General features: G+C 43.7%; 1 protein-coding gene across 10 annotated transcripts in view; it reads left to right on the top strand.

Annotated features, from left to right (window-relative positions):
• CAMTA1 (calmodulin binding transcription activator 1) overlaps window positions 1–21,192 on the top strand; it is a 2,164,810-nt gene that overhangs the window by 2,065,314 nt on the left and 78,304 nt on the right. For 9 of the 10 annotated variants that reach the window (XM_069742031.1, XM_069742030.1, XM_069742032.1 and 6 more), the window contains 4 exons: window positions 1,217–1,288; window positions 4,983–5,003; window positions 7,035–7,228; window positions 7,847–7,921. In XM_069742031.1, the coding sequence (XP_069598132.1) occupies window positions 1,217–1,288; window positions 4,983–5,003; window positions 7,035–7,228; window positions 7,847–7,921 (362 nt within the window). The remainder of the gene's footprint in view (window positions 1–1,216; window positions 1,289–4,982; window positions 5,004–7,034; window positions 7,229–7,846; window positions 7,922–21,192) is intronic. The other variant, XM_069742026.1, reaches the window with a different exon arrangement.

The raw sequence follows: 21,192 nt of genomic DNA, 5'->3' as shown, positions 1-21,192 counted from the left end.
TCAGTCATCCTGGCCCCTTTGCAGAGAAACAGCCCCAAAGCATGATGTTTCCACCACCATGCTTTACAGTAGGTATGGTGTTTGATGGATGCAACTCAGTATTCTTTTTCCTCCAAACACGACAAGTTGTGTTTCTACCAAACAGTTCCAGTTTGGTTTCATCAGACCATAGGACATTCTCCCAAAACTCCTCTGGATCATCCAAATGTTCTCTAGCAAACTTCAGACGGGCCCGGACATGTACTGGCTTAAGCAGTGGGACACGTCTGGCACTGCAGGATCTGAGTCCATGGTGGCGTAGTGTGTTACTTATGGTAGGCCTTGTTACATTGGTCCCAGCTCTCTGCAGTTCATTCACTAGGTCCCCCCGCGTGGTTCTGGGATTTTTGCTCACCGTTCTTGTGATCATTCTGACCCAACGGGGTGGGATTTTGCGTGGAGCCCCAGATCGAGGGAGATTACCAGTGGTCTTGTATGTCTTCCATTTTCTAATTATTGCTCCCACTGTTGATTTCTTCACTCCAAGCTGGTTGGCTATTGCAGATTCAGTCTTCCCAGCCTGGTGCAGGGCTACAATTTTGTTTCTGGTGTCCTTTGACAGCTCTTTGGTCTTCACCATAGTGGAGTTTGGAGTCAGACTGTTTGAGGGTGTGCACAGGTGTCTTTTTATACTGATAACAAGTTTAAACAGGTGCCATTACTACAGGTAATGAGTGGAGGAAAGAGGAGACTCTTAAAGAAGAAGTTACAGGTCTGTGAGAGCCAGAAATCTTGATTGTTTGTTTCTGACCAAATACTTATTTTCCACCATAATATGCAAATAAATTGTTAAAAAAACAGACAATGTGATTTTCTGGATTTTTATTTCTCAGTTTGTCTCCCATAGTTGAGGTCTACCTATGATGTAAATTACAGACGCCTCTCATCTTTTTAAGTGGTGGAACTTGCACTATTGCTGACTGACTAAATACTTTTTTGCCCCACTGTATATACTTTCTCGGCAGCACGTCTTGTTTACCAAAAACGATGTGCTGCCGAGTGCAAAGCTTAAAAGTAATTTCACCTGATGAACGTTTGGCTAGATCTGCAACCTTGTTTACACTGCACGAATAATGCGTTCCTAGAAAATTTGCTCCCAATAATTGGATAGTTTAAATGCACCCTAAGTCTCTGACGTTGATGCAGCCAGTTACTCTTGTCATTACTCTCTTCCTAGGGTCGACCATTAAGGGAACAACAGGATGTGGCTGCGGCCGTCATACAACGCTGCTATAGAAAGTACAAACAGGTAATACCAGGGAAAGAAACAAGAAGAAGCTGGAAATCAGACATTGTTATTGCTTTTCTGTGTAAGAAATATCTGGGAACAGTGCAAAGGGCGAAAGCAAGAATTATCTAGAGAAATGCTCCGATGGCGGCTACTGTGAGGTTATGCAATAAATCACTTTAATGGCAGTCCCCTTACAAGCTTCCGACTAAGGGCTCATTCAGACCGCAATGCACAGACTGGCCTGAGGCTCCCCGGGGGGCTGTCACACCATGGTGGGGAGAGTCGCAGCCAGTCCATGTACTAAGGTCCAATCTCAAACTTACGTACAACTTGTAGATACGAACATCGGATGCTAAGTCAAAAACTTAAACCTCATCAGCCCACTGCCCGCCGTCCACTCCGCTTCTTTGCGGAATCCCTGGCCTCTAACTATAGCAGAGGACTTCTGACCATGTCCATCCATCTCCCGGAAGTTACTGCACAACATAAGACCTTATGCTGCGTAATGACACCCGGGGGAAGGAACGCAGTTGGAAGTCGATGGCTGGAAACGGGCAGCGGGACAGCCAAAGGGAGTATTTGCTTTTTTTTTTTATTCCCTGGCTTTCTTGAAACTTACATACAAGTTTGGCTTATGAACAAACTTATATATAGTCCTTAATTAGTTTGTAACCCAGAGACTGCCGGCATAATGAAAAGTTTTACAAAGTTATCATTTACTTGGTATTTCAATTCACCGCCATTCTCAAGATACCTGCCTGCTGCTGTCCATGAACAGAACTATTAGTTTTTACAGATACAACCTATTCTGCCATAATAATTCGCACAGCTGGGGGTTTGCTACAAGTGTATCCAGTATAGAATATTATTTTGGGAAGTAAATCCTGCTGGGATTGTCGATTGTTACAAATGCATCGGCCCAGTTTGTTTAGATTGTTCAGAACAAAGCGAAATTTCAGCTGTGAAATGTATTAAATCAGGATGAATTTTCAGCTTTTATGTTCAAGGATGTTCTTCCTTACTGACAGCAAGCAGAGATCTGGAGAGCTGTACATGTATGAAAAAGTTCCAAAACTCTTGTGTGTTTCTTTTAGAGTGGGATCACATAACTATTTTTTCCACTTCCAAGTAAAACAGTCCAATTATTCTGATCAGGCTTCGTTCAGAGTTTGATCAAAGTGGCATCAGTTTTTCTTGAACGTGGATAGAAAAAAAAAAAAAGTTTCTCCATTCTGTCAGTCCATGAAAATCAGTCTGCACTCGAACGTCACCTGAGTGAAGTCTGATTTTTTCACTGACCCATAGACATTTAGATATATGAAACCATCAGCAAGCTGCTGTTGACAGATCTATTGTTCCATTATTTATCTATGTGTATATATATATTATTTTCTAAGAATAATAGTCCTTTTATACATGGAATATGGATTTAAATGTCTCAAACCCCTCATTATTACATGACCACTTAGTATATTTGTATGTCAATCCGACCATCTGAATAATCTATGCGCTATCTGCACATGTCATTGGCCCTTCTACCAGCAGATGGCCTACTGGTACTGTTTCTGCTGGTTGACAGATCGCCTACATTTTATGGTTTCCTACATGCTGATGGTTTCCTACATGCTGATGGTCTCCATCTTGATTATGGCTTCTGAGTTGAAACAAGAGATTCGGTTTCTACATAATAATGAACATGAATAAGTGAAAACTCTAAATTAGATCACGAAAGTATATTACTTAAAGTGGAGTTCCACTTTATTCAGCCCTATAGTCAAGGCCAATCTTTTAGGGTAAGCTCTCTGCTTTCTCAAAGAAAACAAAGCAATGAAAATAGTCTATTCCAAGTGTCCTGAGACCATTATAACAGTGGTTCTTTTTTTTTAATACCTGCAATTGCAAATTATCTTTTCTGCTTTCAATCACTGAGAGACAAAAAGTAAAAAAAAAAAAAAAAAAGAACTTAAAATAGGCTCAGGAAACGAGGCAGACGACTTGTTTGCATGGAAAATGAATTTCTAAATGTGGCAGCGCTAGATGTTGATGTTACTCGAGTGTTGGCTGTGAATGGGAGAGACTGGAAATAACACAAAGGCTCTTCATACTGATTCATGATGCTAATTGGGACGCGTTCCCGTTTGCCGCAGTATTTGTCGAGAACGATGGCGGTCAGGTTGGTCTCTTGTGCTTCGTGCAAAGTTGTTCAAATCTGCTTCATCAACACGTTCACTTCTGAAAGCTCTGACGTCTTTTTTTGTTACTGAATAGTCAAGTGCTACAAAATTAGATGACGGTCAGATCCCAACCCAAAGGTCTAAAATGGAAAAGAAGTTTTCATCAATGATCACTCTCAGCTCACCCCGGGGGCATCAACAGCCCAGGCGGCAATTTTATAACCTTACATTGGACTCTTATATAATGGAATTCTTTTCTTTTTTTTTCCTTTTTCCTGTGCTCATCCTGCTGAGATCGTGAGCGGTATGTTCTCAATCTAAACAAGCAGTGCTGCGGTATAAAGAAAGGAATTAAATCTTTGATGAAGCAGGAGGAGAATTTTTAGGAAAAGCCACTACGCGGCATGACAATCAGCGTCGCAAAGACTTCACTGCCTAATGATGGGGTCCGTTGGGGTCACGCAAGCTATTTGCTGCCCACATTTTGCTCTTGAAAATGGCAAAACTGTCGAAATATTGATCAAAAATACTGATGTGTGAATTAAGCCATAGGTTCAAGGAAAAAAAAATCCACTGTCATCACCAGGTTCATTCTTCAGGTTTTTCGTTCATTTATTTCAAGATATCTCCATTTATGACATGTCATAGAAGACCCCTTAATCCTAGATGAACGTATGACAGAATTTAAAGAGTAACATTTGTTATGTTTTTTCTTCTTCTTCATAAATTAATAATACACATGAAAGTAAGAAACTTTGTAATATATCTTATCAGAGAAATCCGCTTCTCCCCTCCATAAACCACTATGAGCACCAACTGTCATCTTCCATCTCTGTATTCACGGAATATAGATTTTACCGATTATAGACATGAATTTGAGAGTAAAAGATCAACCGAGGAGTAGGAAAGAAAAAAAAATCAGATTTCCCTGATAAGATATGTTACGATGTGGCGTGTTTATTGATTTATGAAATAGAAGTTAAAACAATTGTGACTCTTGAAGTTGTCCCGAGCAGTGAGTGAAAGTGAATGTTCCGTGCACACAGTGGAGATTTTCCGAGGCTTGATATGAAATTAATTCATGCACAATGTGTTGGACGCCTATTTTACTTTGTGGCAAATTCAATAAAAAATTGCTAAATGGGAATGGACATTAAAGTTTTACAAGCGCAATAAACGTCAGCCAAGCAGAAAACGAGACTGGCTGAAGAGCTGCGTTATTACACATCAAAGCCAATGAGCTGCCTCCCCGCTATCAAAGGCCGAAGATCAGCAGGATGATTCACTCTAATGAGAAGTCGCTATCATTGGCTGAGAACATTAAACCACCGGTTTTAATTATCTTCAGATAATTAAAGTATTGTCAGAGTCCGGTATTAAAGTGAGAACAGTCATGTATTGTCGCCCAAGTAACAATGTCCCCTCTGTTGCTCTTTGCTTAATATATACTCAAATAATTAAAGATTTACCAAATTATTCCCATTTTTACATTGAATTTACTTTTTCCTACTAACATTCCTATTTTTATGTTTCCAAAGCTTACATGGATAGCCTTGAAGGTAATAAGATCACTTTATTGTTACATGTAACATGGTGAGCAAAATATGCCTTTACCATTTATGTGCCAGTCTGTACAACCAAATTTTCCAATCTTTTGCACCACTGTATCCTACTGTACAGAAATTGGACATATAAATGTACTTTTCTCTGCACTTAATGATCTTAGTTATCTATATTAACTTGTTTCTAAAATTATCTTACTCACTCCCCATTTTTTGTTTTACTTCACCCTCTGATCCTATGGGAGCTTGGGCAAGTTAATGCTCAGTATTGGATATTTTACCTTCCACCATTATATAATCCCATTACAAGATATTTTTGTTAATATTATTTAATAGTAGGTTGCTTTTTAAATGAATCCTAAAGTGTTTTATTATTTTCCGCAATGTTAATACAAGGAAAATTAATATTTGCTAGGCGGTTCCCCATCAAAGAATAGCTTCATGATGGTTTTAATGAAGGTATACTAATGGGTGCATTTTATAAAATTTATAATACTTGTCCCCTCTTATGGGTTGGAGGAGCATGTGGGTTCTGTTAGGACTGTAACAAACTTCAGGAGAAACTGTGAGGTGCTCCACAATGATCAGATTCTTCATTTACAAACTACCATATCTTCATCTCTGCCTCCCTACGACTGTGACTGTGAATCCATGCTTATAGGATGCAGATAGAATGGCCACAAAGTATTTACATAATCGCCCCTAATCTCATTCAAAACACTTTTTCCTCTAAGCCAAAAATCAGAAAAAAAAAATAAAAAAAATATTGAAAATGGGCAATACTGCTCATGATGGGCATTAATACCCCCCAAACTATCAACATGCACATGTAGCTCTTTCAGAGACAAATCCAGCAATATCTTTGCATGGCCAGTCTGTTCCTCCGTTATAGAGAAATCAGCATATGATTTCATATGCAAATGAGGCTAAATAACTATTTGTAAATCTGAAGCTTCCGTCACTCCAGCTCTATTTCCCATCCCACTCTGCCTGCTCCTACTTGACTGATAGATTAGATTATATTAGCTTAGATTACTGATAGATAGATTACTTGAAGTCACACAGCAGAGGAGCTGCATGCCAAGCAAGAGGAGGATACAACGCTGGGTGGAGAATAGAGCTGGAGCGACAGAGGCTTGAGAAAAGCTTCCACAAGCCGAAAATACTTTATCCTCATTTGTGTATAAATTCAAATTCTGATTTCTCAGTAATAGAAGAATGGACTGGCCACGTAGATGTACTGTTGGACTTTTTTTTTTTAAAGACCTACATGTGCACATAAATAATTTGGAGGTTGAAATCCTGCTGACGGATTACACTTGTTAAACCTATATCCAAAGCATAGGGAATGCAGTTAGTGAATGTCATCGCTTTGTTCAGCTCTTCATTCACAGGTCCAGGTTTATCTTGATATTTCCTTCCGACGTGTTTGAAGAATTATTTTTACATCTGACATCTGGCTTAAATAGATCTCGATGACCATCTTATTTTCCACTGATAAATATGCAGCATTGTTAGCGGACAGATGGGTTGGTGCCGATCCCCGCTGCTATGCTATGAACATCAAACACTTGATGGCCCTGACACATAGAATCACTGGTAATAGTCTATTTATGGTTGTATTAATCTTCATTACCGGCCGTTAATTGGCTCGCGTAACTAAATGAAGATCTAATTTCCCTCTCAAGCCCTAACTATCCAAGGTTATTGCAGCAAATATGAGTTCTGCAACATATTAAGGCAACCCTACGAGACTCTTATCATTTGGCGCAACATATTTAACCTTCCCAAATCACAAAAATGGGAGTCGTCTTCTTCTGTCAAGTTATTAAAATTGCAATTAGCCATTTCTCAGTCCTGTGTGCCATCTCGACAGCTTTCCTAGAGTCCTGAATGGGAAATCTGCCTCGTTCAGCATTGCTACAGGAAAGGGACACTTCTTATCCGCCAGCTTTTCCTGAAATCAAATACTGGCTAACGTAAGAATCTTATTTATAGTCTTCCATCATTTCTTTTGTTTCTATGCAGTATGCACTTTATAAAAAGATGACCCAAGCTGCAATCCTCATCCAGAGCAAATTCAGAAGTTATTACGAGCAGAAGAAGTTCCAGCAGAGCCGGCGCGCCGCGGTGCTCATCCAGCAGTACTACAGGAGCTACAAAGAGTGCGGGCGAGTGCGACAAAAGCGTCGGACAGCTTCACTTGTGCAACAGAAACTAAGGTGAGAGTTATTTTGAGTATATATGACTGTGTATGGGTAGCCGAGCATGAGGATTTTGTAGCACCTTTTTTTTATTAAAGGGTATGTATCATCAGAAAAAGCCTATTGTAAAAATGTTTTTGTGTTGGGGACACTCACTTTTTCATAACCGGGTGAAAACGTCAAAAATCGCTAAATTTTAAAAGCTTTTTATCCCAGTGTAAAAGCTTTGATGAATCGGAGCCATAATAATGTCTGTTCTTCTGCTTTACAGAAGACTCATTATCATCACAGACAAGACTACAATGACAGGGTTCACACTTGCTGCCAAGGGTCACGATCATTCCATCATTTTGCCATTTTGTGTGGCCGCCAACTTTCTGTATATACGGTAGTAGTTTCAGAGTGAAGAAGTGTTGCACACTTCACGGGGAAAAGGAATGGACAAGAACAAATAAAATGGAGTGTAACGAGATCTGGGCCCCCCAGATATCAGAAGATTAGGGTTCCTTCACCCCTTTTTATATATAGATATATTGTTCATTCATTGACTGTATATCACCATTATAAGCCATTTGGGGTGGATGAATGAAAGGACTTCATTGTTTTTATACACGTGGCCATATTGTCTCTCTACAGAAGCAGTCTCCTGACAAAAAAACAAGACCAAGCTGCTCGGAAGATTATGAGGTTTTTACGTCGCTGCCGTCACAGGTATGATATTTCCTCAGTAATGACTAATTGTCCCATTATATGGATGTGACTAATTACAGACCATTATTTTACACCTCCACCAGGACCTGGCTGCAGACAGTTTGTTGACTGATTATTAGCGTGCCGCTGTGAGGGCATAATAAGTGATCTAGCTGTTCATAGATCAGCAGTATAAAAAGTCATCATTTGTGGCTGATGTAGATGGGACTAAATGCTCACATTGCATCTGTGCAAGAGGCCACAGGTTACTGCCTTAGTAGCCCTGGGGGCATTTAGCCCATTCTACAATATAGGGTACCACTGGGGGCATTTAGGCTGTTCTACTATATAGGGTAGCACCGGGGGCATTTAGCCCGTTCTACAATATAGGGTAGCACTGGGGACATTTAAGCCATTCTATAATATAGGGTAGTCCTGGGGCATTTAGGCTGTTCTACAATATAGGTAGCCCTGGGGGCATTTAGCCTGTTCTACAATATAGGGTAGCACTGGGGGCATTTAGCCTGTTCTACAATATAGGGTAGCACTGGGGGCATTCAGCCCGTTCTACAATATAGGGTACCACTGGGGGCATTTAGGCTGTTCTACTATATAGGGTAGCACTGGGGGCTTTTAGCCCGTTCTACAATATAGGGTAGCACTGGGGGCATTTAAGCCATTCTACAATATAGGGTAGTCCTGGGGGATTTAGGCTGTTCTATGATATAGGTAGCGCTGGGGGCATTTAGCCCGTTCCACAATATAGGGTAGCACTGGGGGCATTTAGCCTGTTCTACAATATAGGGTAGCACTGGGGGCATTCAGCCCGTTCTACAATATAGGTAGCACTGAGGGCATTTAGGCCGTTCTACAATATAGGGTAGCCCTGGGGGCATTTAGGCTGTTCTACAATATAGGTAGCCCTGGGGGCATTTAGCCCGTTCTACAATATAGGGTTGCACTGGGGCATTTAGCCCGTTCTACAATATAGGGTAGCACTGGGGGCATTTAGGCCATTCTACATTATAGGGTAGCATTGGGGGCATTTAGGCTGTTCTACAATATAAGTAGCCCTGGGGGCATTTAGCCTGTTCTACAATATAGGGTAGCACTGGGGGCATTTCGCCCGTTCTACAATATAGGGTAGAGCTGGGGGCATTTAGGCCGTTCTACAATATAGGGTAGCCCTGGGGGCATTTAGCCCATTCTACAATATAGGGTAGCATTGGGGCATTTAGCCCGTTCTACAATATAGGGTAGCACTGGGGCATTTAGCCCATTCTACAATATAGGGTAGCACTGGGGGCATTTACCCCGTTCTAAAATATAGGGTAGCACTGGGGGCATTTAGCCCGTTCTACAATATAGGGTAGCCCTGGGGGCATTTAGGCCGTTCTACAATATAGGGTAGCCCTGGGGGCATTTAGGCCATTCTACAATATAGGGTAGCACTGGGGGCATTTAGCCCGTTCTACAATATAGGGTAGCACTGGGGGCATTTAGCCCGTTCTACAATATAGGGTAGCACTGGGGGCATTTAGGCTGTTCTACAATATAGGTAGCCCTGGGGGCATTTACCCCGTTCTACAATATAGGGTAGCACTGGGGGCATTTAGCCCGTTCTACAATATAGGTTAGCCCTGGGGGCATTTAGGCCGTTCTACAATATAGGGTAGCCCTGGGGGCATTTAGGCCATTCTACAATATAGGGTAGCACTGGGGGCATTTAGGCCGCTCTACATTAGTATTGCCTGGAAATGAGGGCAGGATACAACCAAATAGTGGATCAGTAAATCAAAGGACCTCGTTCCCCTTCTCACCAGCAGCATGACCTCCGCGCTCTCCATCATTCCTATTGACCGCCCCTCCATTCAATCTCCCTTCTAGCAACGTGGTAAGCGGGGGTCCCCTCTTCTTACCATTAGTGGGGTTCCACTGGTGAAATTCTCACTGATCACACATTCATCATCTGTCCAGGTAATTCATATTTTAGGATTAAATAACCCTTAAAGAAGGGCATAAAAAATGTACATAGTTTTTGCATTATATTTTAATATAAAATATCTTAAAGGGATTGTCCATCATTGGGGACTTCTTTTATTCTTACTTAAATACATGTATTTTGGGCTAAAAATCATTTTTGACATTGGGTTCCATTAGCAGTCCAGTAGGAGAATATATAATTATTTAAAATGTCTTTTCCTGAGCTCTTTTCAGTTGATTTATGACCACAGACCACATCTGAGTTCAATGTGCAGCAAAATAAAGAGCTTGTAAAGGCAAAACGGTGCAAAAACTTTAATAGAACTGAATTGCAAAAATGATTTTCAGCCTGAAATACATACGTTTCAGAATAAAAACAATTGTCCTCAAGGGTGGGGAATCCCTTTAAGTCTTCTGCTTCTATAGAGCTATTGGATGTGTCATAGATATCTGATAGGTGCGGGTCTCACGAGAATATGAAAAAAGGGCGAGTCAATTATTGACATTTATTTGGGGATTTTTTCTTATATTATTAGGAAATTCTGCAGCACTGTATTTATGATCTTGGATAGGTTAATGCCACGCTTGGTTATCCAGAGTCCTCATCCATCTCTATCCCAGTAAACTAGCTGTAGATATGAGCTCGTAAGACAAGTTAATTCTGAATATTTCATGCGGCCGACTACAGTCCCGAAAAGGGTTTCAATGATGTGAGACGGAGCAATGATACGGGAAGTATTGTGGGGGAGGGGAATGCATTGCACATAACTGGTATGATAGGTGGATATTTCAGCCCAGAGGATGGAGGGACTGTCATCTTAATGACCATGGCGGAAAAGCAATAGACAAAAGGCAAAGCAGATTTATGGCCGAATAAAGGAGTGGCATTTCTTGAATGTGAAGGGGTGACTGCTTTTAATGACAATGCTCAATAATCCAAAAAAAAGACTTTATTGTCACAAATACACAAAAATGTGAAAACGTCTCTTACACCCCCAGCACCAATCGAATTAGCATATATATAACAAATCTGCTAATGACATTATTTACACCAAATATTGTACAGTCTTGTGGTAGGAAATGTAACTAATCCGGCATTATAGGAGCTAAGGTTAGAGGTAAGGGCTGTATCTAACAACAATCATATGTACACAGTGACTGCACCAGCAGAATAGTGAGTGCAGCTCTGGAGTATAATACAGGATGTAACTCAGGATCAGTAATGTAATGTATGTACACAGTGACTGCACCAGCAGAATAGTGAGTGCAGCTCTGGAGTATAATACAGGATGTAACTCAGGATCAGTAATGTAATGTATGTACACAGTGACTGCACCAGCAGAATAGTGAGTGCAGCTCTGGGGTATAATACAAGATGAAACTCAGGATCAGTAATGTAATGTATGTACACAGTGACTGCACCAGCAGAATAGTGAGTGCAGCTCTAGAGTATAATACAGGATGTAACTCAGGATCAGTAATGTAATGTATGTACACAGTGACTGCACCAGCAGAATAGTGAGTGCAGCTCTGGAGTATAATACAAGATGAAACTCAGGATCAGTAATGTAATGTATGTACACAGTGACTGCACCAGCAGAATAGTGAGTGCAGCTCTAGAGTATAATACAGGATGTAACTCAGGATCAGTAATGTAATGTATGTACACAGTGACTGCACCAGCAGAATAGTGAGTGCAGCTCTGGAGTATAATACAGGATGTAACTCAGGATCAGTACAGGATAAGTAATGTAATGTATGTACACAGTGACTGCACCAGCAGAATAGTGAGTGCAGCTCTGGGGTATAATACAGGATGTAACTCAGGATCAGTAATGTAATGTATGTACACAGTGACTGCACCAGCAGAATAGTGAGTGCAGCTCTGGAGTATAATACAGGATGTAACTCAGGATCAGTACAGGATCAGTAATATAATGTATGTACACAGGGACTGCACCAGCAGAATAGTGAGTGCAGCTCTGGGGTATAATACAGGATGTAACTCAGGATCAGTAATGTAATGTATGTACACAGTGACTGCACCAGCAGAATAGTGAGTGCAGCTCTGGGGTATAACACAGGATGTAACTCAGGATCAGTAATGTAATGTATGTACACAGTGACTGCACCAGCAGAATAGTGAGTTCAGCTCTGGAGTATAATACAGGATGTAATTCAGGATCAGTACAGGATTAGTAATGTAATGTATGTACACAGTGACTGCACCAGCAGAATAGTGAGTGCAGCTCTGGGGTATAATACAGGATGTAACTCAGGATCAGTAATGTAATGTATGTACACAGTGACTGCACCAGCAGAATAGTGAGTGCAGCTCTGGAGTATAATACAGGATGTAATTCAGGATCAGTACAGGATTAGTAATGTAATGTATGTACACAGTGACTGCACCAGCAGAATAGTGAGTGCAGCTCTGGGGTATAATACAGGATGTAACTCAGGATCAGTACAGGATCAGTAATGTAATGTATGTACACAGTGGCTGCACCAGCAGAATAGTGAGTGCAGCTCTGGGGTATAATACAGGATGTAACTCAGGATCAGTACAGGATCGGTAATGTAACGTATTTACACAGTGACTGTACCAGCAGAATAGTGAGTGCAGCTCTGGGGTATAATACAGGATGTAACTCAGGATAAGTAATGTAATGTATGTACACAGTGACTCCAACAGCAGAATAGTGAGTGCAGCTCTGGAGTATAATACAGGATGTAACTCAGGATAAGTAATGTAATGTATGTACACAGTGACTGCACCAGCAGAATAGTGAGTGCAGCTCTGGAGTATAATACAGGATGTAACTCAGGATAAGTAATGTAATGTATGTACACAGTGACTCCACCAGCAGAATAGTGAGTGCAGCTCTGGGGTATAATACAGGATGTAACTCAGGATCAGTAATGTATGTACACAGTGACTGCACCAGCAGAATAGTGAGTGCAGCTCTGGGGTATAATACAGGATGTAACTCAGGATCAGTAATGTAATGTATGTACACAGTGACTGCACCAGCAGAATAGTGAGTGCAGCTCTGGGGTATAATACAGGATGTAACTCAGGATCAGTACAGGATCAGTAATGTAATGTATGTACACAGTGACTGCACCAGCAGAATAGTGAGTGCAGCTCTGGGTATAATACAGGATGTAACTCAGGATCAGTACAGGATAAGTAACGTAATGTATGTACACAGTGACTGCACCAGCAGAATAGTGAGTGCAGCTCTGGAGTATAATACAGGATGTAACTCAGGATCAGTACAGGATAAGTAATGTAATGTATGTACACAGTGACTGCACCAGCAGAATAGTAAGTGCAGCTCTGGAGTATAATACAGGATGTAACTCAGGATCAGTACAGGATAAGTAATGTAATGTATGTACACAGTGACTGCACCAGCAGAATAGTGAGTGCAGCTCTGGAGTATAATACAGGATGTAACTCAGGATCAGTACAGGATAAGTAATGTAATGTATGTACACAGTGACTGCACCAGCAGAATAGTAAGTGCAGCTCTGGGGTATAATGCAGGATGTAACTCAGGATCAGTACAGGATCAGTAATGTATTGTATTTACACAGTGACCGCACCAGCAGAATAGTGAGTGCAGCTCTGGAGTATAATACAGGAAGTAACTCAGGATCAGTACAGGATCAGTAATGTAATGTATGTACACAGTGACTGCACCAGCAGAATAGTGAGTGCAGCTCTGGAGTATAATACCGGATGTAACTCAGGATCAGTAATGTAATGTATGTACACAGTGACTGCACCAGCAGAATAGTGAGTGCAGCTATGGAGTATAATACAGGATGTAACTCAGGATCAGTAATGTAATGTATGTACACAGTGACTGCACCAGCAGAATAGTGAGTGCAGCTCTGGAGTATAATACAGGATGTAACTCAGGATCAGTAATATAATGTATGTACACAGGGACTGCACCAGCAGAATAGTGAGTGCAGCTATGGAGTATAATACAGGATGTAACTCAGGATCAGTAATGTAATGTATGTACACAGTGACTGCACCAGCAGAATAGTGAGTGCAGCTCTGGAGTATAATACAGGATCAGTACAGGATCAGTAATGTAATGTATGTACACAGTGACTGCACCAGCAGAATAGTGAGTGCAGCTATGGAGTATAATACAGGATGTAGCTTAGTGTGAGATATGTGATATATTGGCTTACATTGTTTTCATTGCGTTTCATGTATAGTAGGTGCACCGTGCAGCACCGATTTTGCATTGACATTGTCTACACCTGTTTATGAAACTTGTTCTTTGGGTGAAGTTGGATTTTAGGGATCTATAGTTCGATAGATGTGAGTATTTGTTGTTTGTAAATACTGGAAACATTTCTTGGCCATAATTATCTTAAAAAAATTGAATTTTGCCTTAATCTGTATGCAGTATACTGAGCATGAAAATAGTACTTTGGTACTCGTGACATCTAGGAGAGGTATTATTCCATTAAGGTAATGGATTTATTCAGCAGAAAACAGTTTATCTAATTACATTGCAGAATATCCTCCTTTTGGAGAATGTTTCCCTGACAATCTTGTGGCTCGTGATTTTTAGTCCATTGCAGTACCGTGTTTCACCACTGACAACAATAATACTTTCCATAGACACAAATACAACAGCGCCTCCACATTTTGTTATAGAATAAAATATCCCCTGGAAATGGACTTGGCTTTTGTTTTCCACTTAATATTCCTCTTGCTTTCTGTAACAATATACTATTTGTAGGTTTTAATTATCTGAAGTCTTTTGCTGACTATACAAAGCTCAAAGCTGTTGTGAGATAGCGCTTACCGCATGTATTGGGGGACACTCGCATGGCAACGGGATACACTCAGACAGGCACGTTTTTTTCACTTAAACAGTCTATATGGTTTATTAACGAATCATAAACCGTATCACGAACAGTCCATTACACACTGTATCAGGGCAACACATTTAGTTGCTGTTACTAAACATGCTGGACTTTACTTTGTCCAGTTGCCATGGGTGACCGCATGCCGCACAGTTCATTAGTACATAGACCATAATAAGCACCAACAGTCAGTGGAGGTACCTTACGGGAGCTCCTGCTCCACCTGCTGACTCCTTGTCAGTCCTCTCTCCTGGGGAACTGCCGAACTGGGATCACCATCTCGGACAATGCCTTGCTCACTAGGCCACCTGACAGTCCAGATCCTCAGACGGGCTGTAGCTTCCCCAATTGCAGTGCCATCATGAACTCTGCATGCACGGCCTCTCTGTGCGCAATTCAGGACGTCCGTCCCTACCTGGGACCGTCCAACACACAGGCCCCAAGGTCCAAGTCCTCCCCATGTGCTCTTCAGGGATCCCGTCCTACTCCCAGGACCCCCCAACACCGAGGCCTTCCAGGACCTCGGCCTCACCTCATGCTCTTCAGAGATCTGGTCCCTACTCTGGACCTCCCCACACCCAGGCCTTTCACAGGACCTTACAGCCAAGATCTATTCAGGTCCATACACAGGAACAATGTGACCCACACCCTGGTCACATTACAAACTTGTAACCACTCCTATAGATGGGTGGTGTGTGTGTGTCTAGTTCGACCCACCCAGCTCTCAGAACTAGCCCTGCCAGCCTCCCTCTAAAACAACAAAATTACTTGCGGGACTACAGGTCCCAGAACATCCTTACTTCAAGCTGACAGTGCAGAGTATCTTCCTCTGCGACACACATACCGGCCATTCACAATAATGCCGGACTTTGACTCATCACCACAGTTATGCCTGCGATTGCCATGCATTCCTATGGCCTCAATACGCCTCCATGCGTATTCTGGGAAGACCATGCAGCGCCCCCTACCTGTAACAGGGGTCATTGCATCAGATATCCCCCCCTCTGTTCAAACCTGTGGGGTTGAACATTTGTTACACACCAGGGATCTCGAGACCGGGTACACAAGTCACCTTGCCCTACCAGTTGAGAGGGCCCTCTCAGTCGGATTTGAGCAACCCTCCTCATCACACCCTTGTTAGGTTTTTCCCGCCCCCAGCGGTCAACATGTAGGCCTTGAGCTTTGGCCCTTAATTCACAGTCTGTCTGTGTCACTAGACCTTTAGTCACCACATTTTTCCAGTACGCCCCTTTACCCGACCTTTCTCTCCATGGCCGCTATCCATGGTTGGTGCAGTCATGAGACCCACTTACAGTCGAGCCCGCTGTCTGGTCTGGGTCTGAGTCTGAGTCTGGCCCATCTAAGACTTAACATGGGCTACTGTCCAGGTCTCTCAGTCTTGTACTGGGAATAGAACTGCCACTTGCAGATTCTCGGCATCCTTTGCAGTTTGCATCTCGGCTTTGGGAAAATGGCTGCCGCGATCTCTTCTGCACACGCGCGGCATCCCGCGGCCATTTTCCTGAAGCCCCGTGCAGCAGAGCACTCCATCTGCGCACGCGCGGCCCCAGGAAGATGGCTGCCCCCACCGATGACAGGGGGTAATAGCGCAGATCGCGCGCTGCTTCTTCACGTGCGCGCAGTGGATTCGTCACTGCGACATGCGCACACCACTACGCCACCAACGGAAAGCTGGGGAAGAAAAGAGCGATGTCACCACGCCCACCCGACCTGACCAGCCTGATTGACAGGCGAAAACGGCGACTTTGGTAATGTATTTCTCAGCATAGGTGGGGAATCAGGGTACACTACATACACTATAGTAACGCACAGCGCAGGCCCTATTTAACAGTATTTATATCTCAATCTGAAAAAACGGGGTGACAGGTTCCCTTTAATGCACAGTCTTTCAAGCCTTAACTCCTCTACCTCTCTTAGATACGCCACACAGTACTCCTGCAGAGTCTGCACATTTCCAAGACTTTCCTCTGTTCCCACAATGAAGAAGGGGACCATACCCTTTTCCTGGGGTAACTGGTCTTCATGGACACCTGGCATTCTCAATCTCACCACTCCAGACTTATCCACCATCTCTTGCATGGCTTGGCCATTCCTTCCAATGACTTTCTTCACCTTAGAGACAAGCACCTGTATTACACCTTCCTGAAGACTCCGAGCTTTCCTAATATGCTCCAGCCGCCTAGCAGCGTCTTCATTCCGCAATTGGGCCATCCACTTTTGCGCACATATCTCAAGTGCATGTTACTCAGGGTAGCTACTCTCTTCGCTGTGACATTAGTTGTGGACAGTATCACTAACTGACTAGTTTCCAGGGTCCAGTTCACCATACACACCCCCACAGCCTTCTTGAACCCTTCATGCATAGACTCCCTGGCACATGCCTCTCTCAGGTCTTCAGGAATGTCTAGCAAGCATTTAAACAAGGAAGTCTCCTTCTCTTCTGCTGTCACAAGTTCACCATTTTGTTTGACTCTCTGAGCCATCTGCTTCAGCATGTCATCTGCTTCCACCTGTCTGGCCAGAATAGACACCTGCCGCTCCATCTTCTACAAGGCTGTTACATTCATCGACTGGCTTTCTGTCAGGCGACATCTGAGCTCCGCCACCTCTTGCTCTAAGGCACCCACACGGCACTCAGCAGCCTGTCTTCGAAGCTCCTCTTGCTTCAACCTGGCCTCTACAGTCTCCTGGATCCTCCGTAGCTCGCTTCTCCCATCCTCTGGATTTGTTGGGCTTCCATCACGCAAGGAGGTATCCACTTCAGGCCCCACTTCTTTGGTGACTTCCTCCACTTCTGCACCCTCGGTCTGGGACACAACAATGGCATCTTCAGCCCTCTCTTGGTTATCTTGTTATCCCAGCTCCTCCATATCAGGTACTATGGAGCCTTCACCACACTCCTCTATTTTACCACTTTCTGTCACCGCAGACGTGGGTCTATAACTGGTCAGTTCCTCATTACCTCCATGGATTCTCACTCCACCAGCGCTCTCCAAGTTTTCTTCTCCTACAGCGCCATCAATTGTCCGGTCATCCGCCTCCAACCTAGTGGTTGCCAGGGACATCATGAACACATCTATATTCCTGGTACAGTCTGGAAAAGAATTCACATCTGGAACAAAAGCACAAGACACTGTTTTTCCTTTATTTCTTCACCAGGTGCAACTGGTTCAACTTCTTTTCACCCTTTACGTCTCTGGTGCCAGGAGGATGTGCCATTCTTGTGGGGCTCTTCTTTACTGTACTCCCTTACTTCCTCAGAGTCACAGTCACCCCCGGAGTCTGTATCACACCCACAGTATGGTGAACCCCCAAGTCACACTCTATCTAGGTGTCAGCTCCACTCTGTTTAACAACCACATCCTTATCAGTCACATTGTGGTACACTTCAGGGGACCTCAGGTCAGTAAGTTGGGCAAATGCATCTTTTCCTCTGGTCACCCATATGTCTGACCCGTCAGTTTTGGGAGGTGTTACTGCCATCGTTGTGTCACTAAGTTGGGCCCATCCACCATTTTCCTTGGTCATGCCTACCTTAGGACTGTCAACTCTAGGGGGCGCATTCTCCACATTACTACCTCCCATACACATTATTTCTACCGAGACTTTCCTTTTTATCCACCAATCCCATAGGGCTTCCAAATCCCGCCCTATTACCATCCTGTATAGTAAGTCCGGGACTACCATCACTTCCTGGTACATGGACCCTTCAGTCGCGTCAGTGTAGAGGTAGGCTGTCAAACATCCTTTAACGTCCCCACAGGAGCCATTCACTCTCGACCCCATACCAGGCGACACAGAACGTTCAGGAGGAATCCTCAGCAAAGACATTTTACTCCCATGGTCTATCAGCCCCATCACAATTTTCCCATCTAACCAGAAGGGACAGTGATGTGTCAGTTCACCGACCGAGCGATCCACTGTATAGCATGGTCCTGCATAGCAGGAACTTCGCTGCTCCTGGCTACAGTCCAATGGCGCATTCGCCGACTTTGTGGACCCGCCGATCCACAGCAAAACTTCGTAACCACACCAAGTTACAGCCAGATTCTTGTCAGCTTCGTGGACCCGCCGATCCACAGCAAACTTCGTAACCCCACCTAGTTACAGCCAGACGCTAGCAATCTTCGTGGCCCCACTGAGCCACAGCAATTACGTCCACACGTGCTTCCTGGACTGCTGCCTGCAGTCTAGCACCATATGTGAGATAGCGCTTACCGCATGTGTTGGGGGACACTCGCTTGGCAACGGGATACACTCAGACAAGCATGGTTTTTTCACTTAAACAGTCTATGCGGTTTATTAAAGAGTCATAAACCGTATCCTGAACAGTCCATTACACACGGTATCAGGACATCACATTAAGTTGCGGTCACTAAACATGTTGGACCTTACTTTGTCCAGTTGCCATGGGTGACTGCATGCCGCACAGTTCATTAGTACATAGAACACAATAAGCACCAACAGTCTGTGGAGGTACCTTACGGGAGCTCCTGCTCCACCTGATGACTTCTTGTCAGTCCTCTCTCCTTGGGAACTGCCGAACTGGGATCACCGTCCCGGAAAATGACTTGCTCACTAGGCCAACTGACAGTCCAGATCCTCAGACGGGCTGTAGCTCCCCAAATGCAGTGCCATCACGGACTCTGCATGCACGGCCTCTCTGTGCGCTATTCAGAACATCCGTCCCCACCTGGGACCGTCCAGCACACAGGCCTCTAGGTCCAAGGCCTCCCCATGTGCTCTTCAGGGATCCCGTCCTACTCCCAAGACCTCCCAACACAGAGGCCATCCAGGACCTCGGCCTCACCTCGTGCTGCTCAGGGACCCGGTCCACACTCTGGAACTCCCAACACTCAGGCCACTCAGGATCCCTGCCTCACCAGGTGCTATTCAGGGATCCGGTCCCCACTCTGGACCTCCCAACAACCAGGCCTTTCCTTTCAAAGGACCCTCCAGCCAAGATCCATTCAGGTCCATACACAAGAACCATGTGACCCACACCCTGGTTACATTACATACTTGTAACCACGCCCATAGATGGGTGGTGTGCGTGTCTAGTTCGACCCACCCAGCTCTCAGAACTAGCCCTGCCTGCCTCCCTCTGAAACAACACAATTATTACTACAGGTCCCAGAACATCCTTACTTTAGGCTGACAATGCAGAGTATCTTCCTCTGCGACACACATACCGGCCATTCACAATAATGCCAGACTTTGACTCATCACCACAGTTATGCCTGCGATTGCCATGCATTCCTACGGCCTGAATACGCCTCCATGCGTATTCTGTGGAGACCATGCAGTGCCTCCTACCTGTAACAGGGGTCACTGCATCACACTGTTTATTTTCACCCCATGCTATGAGGGTCTCCAAAGGATGGAATAGTTTGGGGGATCCAAAGAAACGTAGCAAACTTACTGGCAATCAGTGTCAGCAGTCTGCCTCTGGTCTATTATGTACATCTGATCATAGAGAAGTTACCACTCAACAGACATGCGTATTATTCAGCAGCAGAAGCCCCCTACTGGCCGCCTATGTACCTCCACATATTAAAGGTTACTACCTGACAGTAGGGGTTGACACAAAGGCTTCTTGTTTCAAATTAAAAAACCTACAAGAAACATAATGAGCAAAAACCCTGCTGTAACTAAATAAGTAAAAAGCAAAAGTGCATTTAAATAACCCAGGGTCTTAGTAATACTGTTCTTGATCAAAAATAGCACAAAAGCCATCCCACTGTAGACAAGGTGACCCTGATCGGGATGGTCCTACGCTGTCTAATAGTAAACACCTTACCATGTGTCAGAGTTGACCTCAGTGTGTGAATAAGGGCAGACAAAAGGACCAGGTCCCGACCTGTGGACACCAGTCTGGGAAAGTCTTTAAATGTAATTTCCACCTCAGGAGAGGGAGGCCACACCCCGGCTTGCACAGAATGAAAAAATAAAAAAAAACCACAAAACTTAAGCTTGGATTGAATTAGTATACATGCAGCACATAAACATGCGTTTATGTGCTGCATGTATAGCAACTCAAACCAAACTCAATTTTTGTGGCTTTTTTTTGTTGTTTCACATTAAACCTGGTTGCAGAAGTCACCATTATTCTTCTGTCACTCAGATATCATTGGTTATATTACTGGAGAATAGCTTCTTTATAATTTACTAGATTGTGGCCCGATTCTAACGCATCGGGTATTCTAGAATATGCATGTCCCCGTAGTATATGGACAATGATGATTCCAGAATTCGCGGCAGACTGTGCCCGTCGCTGATTGGTCGAGGCAACCTTTATGACATCATCGTCGCCATGGCAACCATTATGACATCATCGTCGCTGTGCCCGTTGCTGATTGGTCGAGGCCTGGCGGCCTCGACCAATC

This window comes from Ranitomeya imitator, chromosome 10 (genome assembly GCF_032444005.1).
Source record: "Ranitomeya imitator isolate aRanImi1 chromosome 10, aRanImi1.pri, whole genome shotgun sequence".
NCBI lineage: Eukaryota > Metazoa > Chordata > Amphibia > Anura > Dendrobatidae > Ranitomeya > Ranitomeya imitator.
Note: the sequence above shows the minus strand (reverse complement) of the source record. Positions and strands in the feature narration are given on the sequence as shown.